The sequence below is a fragment of the Carlito syrichta genome, unplaced genomic scaffold, assembly GCF_000164805.1.
Source record: "Carlito syrichta isolate Samal-C Ts95f unplaced genomic scaffold, Tarsius_syrichta-2.0.1 Scaffold303232, whole genome shotgun sequence".
In the NCBI taxonomy this organism is placed as follows: Eukaryota; Metazoa; Chordata; class Mammalia; order Primates; family Tarsiidae; genus Carlito; species Carlito syrichta.
The window spans coordinates 239,172-249,025 of NW_007247328.1; the positions used below are offsets into that span (position 1 = coordinate 239,172).

At 45.3% G+C, this 9,854-nt stretch overlaps 1 protein-coding gene across 1 annotated transcript in view; it reads right to left on the reverse strand.

Moving 5' to 3' along the window:
• The window catches only part of MTMR6 (myotubularin related protein 6), a 38,700-nt gene that overhangs the window by 26,991 nt on the left and 1,855 nt on the right, over window positions 1-9,854 (reverse strand). Inside the window, exon 2 of the mRNA XM_021712396.1 lies at window positions 938-1,054. Coding sequence (XP_021568071.1) covers window positions 938-1,054 — 117 coding nt within the window. The remainder of the gene's footprint in view (window positions 1-937; window positions 1,055-9,854) is intronic.

The following is a 9,854-nucleotide window of genomic DNA, read 5'->3' on the forward strand; positions in this document are numbered from 1 at the left end:
TTCAAAAACACACAAAGACAAGTCTTACACTGGGAAAAGCTACCTATGACACACATAACTGACAAAGCCTTAAAACCTAGAACTCTTATAAGCTCAATAAAAGACAAACAACCCAACAGGAAAAGAAAAGGAAAGCCAAATGCTAAAATATCTGGAAAGATAACATCTTTGTAATCAGAGAATTAACATTACAATTATAGGCAAAAATGTTTAAGTTGACAACACCACTGGTGCTGAGAAGACAGAACAATATGTAACACTCTAATGGGGAGAATAAACTGGAACAACTGTTGTGAAGAGGTGACACACTTAGTAAGGTTAAACAGGTACTGATTCAAGACCCAGAAATTCTACTCCCAGGCAAATATCTCAGAGAAACTCTGGCACACATACAGAAATATATCCAAGATGCCTTCATAGATACATGCTCAAGGATACTTTAGTACATATAGCCAAGTATACTGGGAAATGTATATGTATGTCTTGTATACATTTTGTGTATGTCTTATATACACAAAATGTTTGCATACATACATGTATACTGCAACTTTTATACTCGTAAAAAAATAAACATCTTAATTGCAATTTGGTATAAAAATACTGTAGGAGATACCAAACTATCCATTTGATCTATTTACATGTACAAATATTTTTTAGATTTCTAAAAATTAAAAGGAACAATAGGTAACTTATAATAATTATTTATAGAAATATGGAGTCTGGTGTTCTACAGAAGAATTCCACATGACTCACGATATCACTGACTTATTAAAGGGAAGCAAGAAGTGGTCTAGTGACTGAAAGATGTTTGGTTGAGACTAAGCAACTAGTGACTGAAAACTCTGTTTTCATGCTCAAAACAAAGAGTGACAGACCAAGACCACAATGAGCCTCATTACTATTGCCATGATAACCAGCTCAGCTGAGTCCTCCTCACCCAGGTTTCCTTCTGATGGGAGTCTATGAAAAGCAGGTGTGTGGCCGTCAGGTACAGTGTTCCCGTTAAGGACTTGTTGTTGGTACTGAATCGGTCAAGTAATTTTACTTGTTCAACCTAAAAGAAAAAAAAGACATAATTTCTCACTTCAAAAGCAATAGAAATACTCTTCCTGTTGTTCCAGGACTCACACGCACCACTTTTCAATTTTTCTTCCTTCTTCTCTGTGTATCTTTTTGGGGACCATCTAAGTCACGAACAAGGTAGGGATTCCTTACAGCTATACACAGGCCCAGTGGAGATGCATGCTGTCAAGAGCAGCAGCACATGCAGAGGGGTGAGGGACAGTGGTGTCACACTGGGAAGCAAGACATCGATCCAAGCCGGCCATCTAAAGTGGGAGGGCAGGCTGGGCACGAATGAGCCTACTCTCCAACATTCTAGAAGCGCCTGCCAGGAACAGTAAGGCAGGTGGCAGTGACTTGGCTGCCAAGCCCCACCTAGCCATATCTTCTCCCCTATCATGCCACAACAGGGACGCTCGTGCCAGGCTCTGGGCCTTCCTCACACTGCCTCCCCCACAAGGTCGCTTCTCCCCACTTCTGTGCCAGGCATGCTTCTGAGCTGCCGACACCCACCCCCAACCTGAGACCTTAGAAAACCAACCCCTTACTCATGCCTGGGCATGTGCTCCTTTGCAGCCCTGAGTTCCCTGGGCCAGATGGGGTGTTCTCCAGGGCCTGAGGCAGCGAGGCACCCAGCAGTCTTTATTAACACTTGTACACACACACACACACACACACACACGCAGTCTTTCTTAACACTTGTGCACACACACACACACACACACACACAGACGGCTGCCGCTGGAGTGGAGAATGGGGTTAGAGTTGGCCCGGAATGTGCAGGAGACTACTGTGGTGAAATTTAGTGTTATTCACCCTTATGGGGAAAAAAAGTAACATAACCACCTTACAGATGGCAGCAGCAGGCTGTGGAGAATTCTTTATGTTGCCTCTGTCTCCAAAACCATCTAACTAGCCAACCATCTTCTCATTAATTCTATACTTTTATCCCATATGTATTTTCCTTTTATTGCTAATTGAAGAACATAATGTCCCTGCTGTGAAGTTGTTTCCAACATGACCAGTCACCAGCATTTCCAAGGTTGAGCAGCTTCTCCCTCCCTTCCCACTCCCATAAACTTACTTCCATGGAGAATTTGTGCTTATAACACTTGTTCTAATGAGTTAAAATTTAAACTTAAAATCTAAAAATTTGTTTTTGACACAAAGCTTTATTTGAACCAGTAAGACAATGAATTCCGTTTCAGCACTTTCCTGTGGAGACTCGGAGATATGATCTAATTTAACTGTCTGGTCATCACACACTGTCCCTTAAGACAACAGGAAGACTTCCTGCTGGGAACCCTGAAGAAAGTTTTCTCTTGGAGGCCAACAGTTATTTCACTGCTTAGGATCATTTCTTCCTCAAATAAGAATCTAGCTTCAGCCTGGCTCGGTGGCTCAGCCTGTAATCCCATGCTTTGGGAGGCTGAGGTGAGTGGATTGCCTGAGCCCGCGGGTTCGAGACCCGCCTGGGCAACTTGGCGAGACCTCATCTCTACAATAAAATTTTTTTTTAAAAATTAGCAGGGCGTGGTAGCGCATGCCTGTAATTCCGGTTACTTGGAAGGCTGAGGCGGAAGGATCGCCGGAGCCCAGCAGGTCGAGGCTGTGGTGGCTGGGAGCGGCCACTGCACTCCAGTCTGGGCGACAGAGTCACTCCAACTCAAAAAAAAAAAAAAGAATCTAACTTCATGATACCACACACAGCAAATCAAAACTCAAACCCCTTTTAAGACAAATGGGTTCACTACTGTTCCCCCCTTCCTTGTGCTAGACTTGGCTGGAGAGGACATTACTGCATGACAGCAATGACCACAACACAGATCTCACCTATCTTGTTTTCTAAAGCAATAAAACAAAGTCATAAAGGTTCTAACACAAAGACAATTAATGAATATATACGGCAACAAAGGCTATCATTAATTAGCAACATTCCTCAAGGTAACAATTTGTGTCAACAGTGTTTTATAGTGCTTCAAATAGCTACTCAGAGAAAATAAAAGCATATATTGGCAAGTAGTTTAAAGGGGGGTTGTTTTATTATTATGTATTTTATTAAATACGAAGTTTTAAAAACAAGTCCATGTGAAGCTGGAGAGCAGTGGCACGCTCACGGCCACCGCAGCCTCAACCTGCTGGGCTCAGATGATCCTTCCGCCTCAGTCTTCCAAGTAGCTGGAACCACAGGCACGTACCACCACATCTGGCTAATTTTTTTTTATTTATCGTAGAGATGATATCTCACCAAGTCGCCTAGGCTGGTGTCGAACCCCTGGACTCAGGCAATCCTCTCCCCTCGGCCTCTCAAAGTGCTGGGATTACAAGCTTGAGCCACTGCGTCCAGCCAAACATGTGGATCTTTAAGAGATCGTGAGTATTCCTGGTTATGGTCACTCCTAAGACCTAAGCCGTAATTTCTCTACCAGGCACAATGATCTACAAAGCTTGGCTGTGTGGAAACAGTCCCAGCCCCTTCCCTGCGGATTTGCCTCTCTCGTCTAGGCTGTGCCGCTACTGCTCTTCCCCAGAGGTCTCTTCTGCATAAGAACTTCCTCCTGCCATGGTTTCAGCCTGTGTGCTAACGACAACCACAGCTCGCCTCCGCTGTGATCTCTTCCACCTGCTCTGTTTGGCCAGCTACACACAAGAGGCAAGCCCTCGCTCTTTATCTGATTCATCCCCAGAACTCTGCAAAAGCACCAACCCAAGCCTCATCTCCACTCTGCCATCCAAGGAACCAGAGACCAAGATCTGCAGGTTTCGGAGGCTCACCTGCTCAACCCTCCCAAGTGACAGCCCTCTCCCTCCTGACTTACATGAGGTCCCCCCATCTCTGCCTTTAGGATCTTTTCCTAAACATCTCAGGCCTTCTTTAAAGGAGTAGACTGTGACTCTGACCTTTTAAAATACTCTACTATACTGCATGCACACACACACTCAAACACACGCATCTTTGAAGAACTTGCAGATAAATACACAATATCAGGAAGGAGCTGGCCAGTCTGTCAGCATCTCATTTCTTTGTCTCTAAAATAAGGACAGGAGCTATGGGAAGACTGGATAATAAACTGCAGGAACTGTGCCCATTTGCGATAAACATTAGCAATAAAGTGCTCAACTACACGTTTGCAAAAATGACTATAAGTGGTAACTGGATAAGGAAGGTTGGGCCTTGACAGGCCTCTATGTCAAGCTACTGTCCAGTTAGACTCAAATAGAGAAAGAAAGAAGGATGTCTATGGAGTCTATGAAGCAAGTTCAATAGTCTAACATGACCTGTAGCTGGACAAAACTACTGTTTTTCTGATACAAATGCTGGAAGCAAAGAACAAAATTTTCCTTATGAATGGGAATGGAGAGAAAATACAGAATTCTCAACAGAGGAGATGTAGCATTTACATCTCAACAGAGGAGGCATAACATTTTATCTGATGAAAAAAACACACATCAGAGGATCTAGATAAATAAAACACACAAATAGAGGTTCTGATGCGCAGAAATCCATGACAAGACCCAGCTTTTAAGACTGTTCCAGAGTCTGTGTGAGCAAAGGCTGGGCAGGGTAAGGGTCACCCGGCAAGAGGCTAAGGACATGTCTGCGATGACTGCAGAGACAGCCGGTCTCAAGCAAACTGCAACAGACCAGAAGGCACCTTGAGACAGTAGCACAACTGGTGAGAGAAGGAAGAAAGAGGAGAAGGTTTCTTCCCTCCTTTATTTTCTTCTTTTCTGGTTCTTAAGGATTTTAAGTGAATGCCAGCTGCCATTCACTAAGATAGGGTATAGATAGGGGACAGAGAAGAAAAAGTCTGAAAAAAAGAAAAGTGCATCCTGAATAGAATAAATTGAGGATTATTCATTACCTTAGCAAATGCAAGCATATGCCAATCAAGGAAATATAATAGCAGAAAATATTATATATAACTGCTTCAACAGGACAATCTACATAAACAAGACAGTGAGATTAACCTGAAATTACTTCAAAACATCTATTTAGTACTTAAAGTTCTGGAGAAAGAAAATTTCTGAAAAAATACACGGATTATTCTGTTCTTTGTGACAAAAAAAGGAACGAGAACCTTTTTTACTTTGTTAAAAACACTGGCATACAAATTCCAAGCCACAGCCCTCCTCGACTTCTGGAAACCAACAGCTGCCTTTGCACTTCCCCTTCACCAAGGAAGCAGAAGTGCTTTCCAGATGCGGCTGTAGGTCTTCCACGTGTTTTCTTGGAAACGTTTGAAGTCAGATGTTGAGAAGCAGTTCGAGTCTTCCAAGTCTCTAGCTCTGAGGCCCTACAGAATCGTGTAGGGTACTTAAATTGTCGGTGATGTCACAGGCAGAAGGTCAGTGGCCTCTTCCGGTGTTAAGCCACCCCTGAGCTCCTCCCTCACCCACCCCACTGACTGCTTGAATCTCTTGATTACATCACTGTTCTGTGAGGCAGGAGCATGCCGGGTTAAGAGGCCTGGTGTCTGAACACCCGCGGTTCAAGCTCCCAGCGCCACCTGGTCCTTGCCTGAGCTAGCTGCATAAGCCAGGACAAGTTATTTTATTTAATCTATGCAGGCCTCAGCTTCCTCACCTGTAAAATGGAGCTAATGTGAGTGACAATCAACACAGCATTTGACATGGAAAGAAATGTCCAGGTGCTCCTTCAAGCCTACTGGCTGTTAACCCAAAAGCAAGTGAAATGCTATCAGCTTCCAAATCATAATAACATTGGTCATCCTTCGCTTTACACCACCTTCTCCTTTGTAGCAGACAGCATGTGTCTGCACACATTCAAGCATGGTCTCACATCCTAATGACAGAAGGGAGCAGAGGCTCAAGAACAAGTCCGGCAGGTGTGGTGGCTCACACCTGTCATCCCAGCACTTTAGGAGGTGGAGGCGAGAGGATTTCCTGAGCCCAGGGGTTCCAGATCAGCCTGGGCAATATGGTGAGACCTCATCTCTACATTAAATCAAAACATTAGCTGGGCATGGTGACGCGCGTATGTGGTTCCAGTTACTTGGAAGGCTGAGGTGAAAGGATCACCTGAGCCCAGCAGGTTGAGGCTGCAGTGACTGTGAGCATGCCACTACAATCCAGCCTGGCCACCAGTGAGACTGTGACTCCAAAAAAAAGAACAAGTAGGGCATCACTTTTGGAATAACCCAATCTTGGCCTTGGTAGGAGCAGAGTTTTAAGGGACATTCTACTCCGGAACTATTAGGATGCAGCCTTTCATTTAGAGCTTTTAAAGTGGTTTTCCCATCCCATTCTGTAAAGTTCCATTCAGAGACAACACAGTATCATTCGACATTAATAAATGATATCAGCCAAAGCACCACAGCCCGGCAGGCAAAGGAGAAAGGCTGTGGAAGGAAGGACTACTTCTGCAGATTCCTCCTTGTTTCTTGGCAGGACTAACTCATTATGGTGAAATCACAGCTCAGAGTGACAGGCAGGAGCCACAAGATTCGTCAGCAGAGCCTAGAAACGCTCCATCAGAAATCCAAATCCAGAGACTCAACATCTTTATTGATGCTATACAGTCAGTATGCCAAATATGACCAAAGCAGGATGATATATCTGTTCCTGAATGTTAGAACTATAAAGCAATTACTTAGCACTCAGCTAAAATACTTAATCTGATAAATCTCTGCTTAGCAAGCAATAAATAACCATCCTAAGTATTACTTTTGAAATACTACATAAATACAATTTATCTAGGACAAGAAGAGGTTTAGGGAAGAAAAGGCTTTTAGAAATATTATTACCATTAACTAATATTAACACAAAAGTGACAATTAAATTAAAACTAGAGGCCAGGCACAGTGGCTCACATCTGTAATTCCAGAGCTTTGGGAGGCTGAAGTGGGAGGACTGCCAGGGGTTGGAGTCTAGCCTGGACAGCACAGCAAGACCCTGTCTCTACAAAAATTTTTAAAATTAGCTGGTGTAGCGGTGCATACTTGTAGTCCCAACTATCTGTGAGGCTGAGGCAGGAGGATCACTTGAGTCCAGGAGTTCAAGGTTACAGAGAGCTACGATGATGCCACTGCACTCCAGCCTGGGTGACACAGTAAGACCATTCTAAAAAGAAAAACAACACTAACAACTACAACTAAAAAAAAAAAAAAAAAGCATCTGTGGTCTTTTATAGATAGACAAACCTTGTTTAAATCCAATTCTACCCTTCATGAGATACTTGGGAAGGTTATCAAACTCTCTAAGCCTATTTCCTCTTTATCTGTAAATGGAGAAAACCACCACCAACTGACAGGGTTATTTAAGAAATTAGTGATAATTAGTGATGATACTGCATAAATTAACATATCTGTGAAATCTTACATATCATAATATTGTATAGTGGCATGAAAAATTGACATAGTTAATAAATGGCAATGATTACTTTTCAAATATAGCTCTCTAGGCAACATAGAACAGATCACTAAGCAGTCATACAGCACACTATCCAGTCAATTCCTGACCACACTGACCAAATTACACAGAGTGCAAACAGCCAATAAATCCAGCCCCACTCCTGGGTGTGAAATGCTTATAGTGACTTTTGCAGTAAACCAGCCATGTTCAGGTGCAGCTATATATAATGGAAACAATGGCTGGCTATGCTCAGATCGCTCAGGAAACATTACGGCCCCCACACCAGCCCTCGGATGTGTCACGGGCCCATGTCCACCCTGCTGTTGCCCGCCCAGTGTCTGCAAGTGCCCAGCAGGTGATGCCACTGCACTCCAGCCTGGGTGACACAGTAAGACCCTGTCTCTAAAAAGAAAAACAACACTAACAACTACAACAGCAAATCTCTTTAACTGCGTCTACACACACCCACTTGATATTACTCCGGGGCAGAGGTCCAATGCTAGAACAACCCAGAGTAAAGAGGAGCATCCTTAAGAATTTTAATAGGAAATCAGTCAGAAACCTCGCAGTCTTCTTAAAGGCCTTGCTAAGCCAGCAGCAAGGTTCCACTGTGACAAGAAGAAATCAGAAATTCAGTGGAAGAAAAGTCCGTCAGCCGGTAAAGGAGAGCAGAGGCTGAGATCAAAGGAGACAGTAACAGGGCTACCACTGCGCAAGTGAAAGCCGAGAGACACACCCGCCACAGACCAGAGGAGGTGGTACGCAGCCAAGGACCCACACGTTCCCCAGATCTGCTCCCTCCTGTCATTTGCCTCAGCGCAGGGTCCACCCTAGCCAACGAGACCAGGTTCACTTGTGTGGTTTCTGAGCGAGTGTTATGTACTTGGAAAACCCATGAGAGGCACAGAGCGAGGTTCACCCTGGAGCAGGAGTCCGCATGCACGCAGGCACCCCGAATACACATCTGGAGGTGGAACCAGCACAGGCGCTGGACGACCCACTGCAGTTCTCCTCCCACGCCTGCACCTCCTCCAGGTGGCTGCAGTCGTAGGCACCCCTCTATCTTCAAACTTCAAGTGTAGTAACTTGGCTGGGTACCGCAGCTCATGCCTGTCATCCCAGCACTTCGGGAGATGGAGGTGGGAGGGCTACCTGAGCCCAGGAGTTCGAGACCAACCTGGGCAAATTGGTGAGACCTCATCTCTACAATAAATCAAGAAAAATCAGGCAAGCGTGGTGGTGTGCCCCTGTAATTCCAGTTACTTGGGAGGCTGAGGCAGAAGGATCATCTGAACCCAGCAGGTCAAAGCTGTGGTGACCACAATTGAGCCACTGTACTCCAACCTGGATGACAGAGTGAAACTGACTCAAAAAAAAAAAAAAAAAAGTGCCAGCAACTTGAATTCTCAAATTACTTTACCTTTCTTTTCTTTAAAAAAAAAATAAAAGGATTTCTGGAAAGGGGTCAGTTTCTAGCATCTTCAATTGCGCTAGAGACAGGATGTGCAATGTTAAGAACAAGCTCCCCAGGTACGGTGGCTCACGTATGTCATCCCAGCACTTTTGGAGGCAGAGGTGAGAGGACTGCCTGAGCCCAGGGGTTCTAGAACATTCCAGGCAACTTGGCAAGACCTCATCTCTACAATAAATCAAAAAATTAGCCAGGCGTGGTGGCGTGTGCCTGTAGTCCCAGCTACTCGGGAGGCTGAGGTAAAAGGATCATCTGAGCCCAGAGGTTCGAGGCCGTGTGTGTGCCACTGCATTCCAGCCTGGCCAACAGAGTGAGACTCTGACTCAGGAAAAAAAAAAATTGGAAATTTAAAACTGTAACAACTCACAAAACAAAAACACCCCACTCAAATCTGGAACTCAGCCAAGTGCCATGACTCATGCCTGTAACCCCAGCACTTTGGGAGGCCAAGATGAGAGAATAGCCTGGGCCCACGAGTTCGAGACCAGCCTGGGCAACTTGGCGAGGCTTCGTCTTTACAAAAAATCTAAAAATTAGCCGGGTGTGGTGGCGCGCGCCTGTAATTCCAGCTACTTGGAAGGCTGAGGCGGAAGGATCGCCCGAGCCTAGCAGGTCGAGGCTGCGGGGGCCGTGAGCGTGCCACTCCACTCTCGGCTGGGCGACAGAGTGAGCTTCCGACTCAAAACAAAAAGGGTTTCTGGAAAGGGATCCGAGATAGACATCTTCAATCGCCCTAGAGACAGGACGGGCAACGTGTGCAGCAGGCAAAAGCCGGACCCCAGACTCCCCCAGGCACAGCGGGAAGGTCCGTCTGGAAGTCCCTCCATGAGCTCTCGCTTTGGCCGATGCCCACGGGCCAAGTTGTTGCATCCTCCCGAGTTGAAGGCCGGCCTCCACGTCCCAGGGCACCGCCGTCTCCTTCCGGGCTCACAGGTGCAAAAGCCGC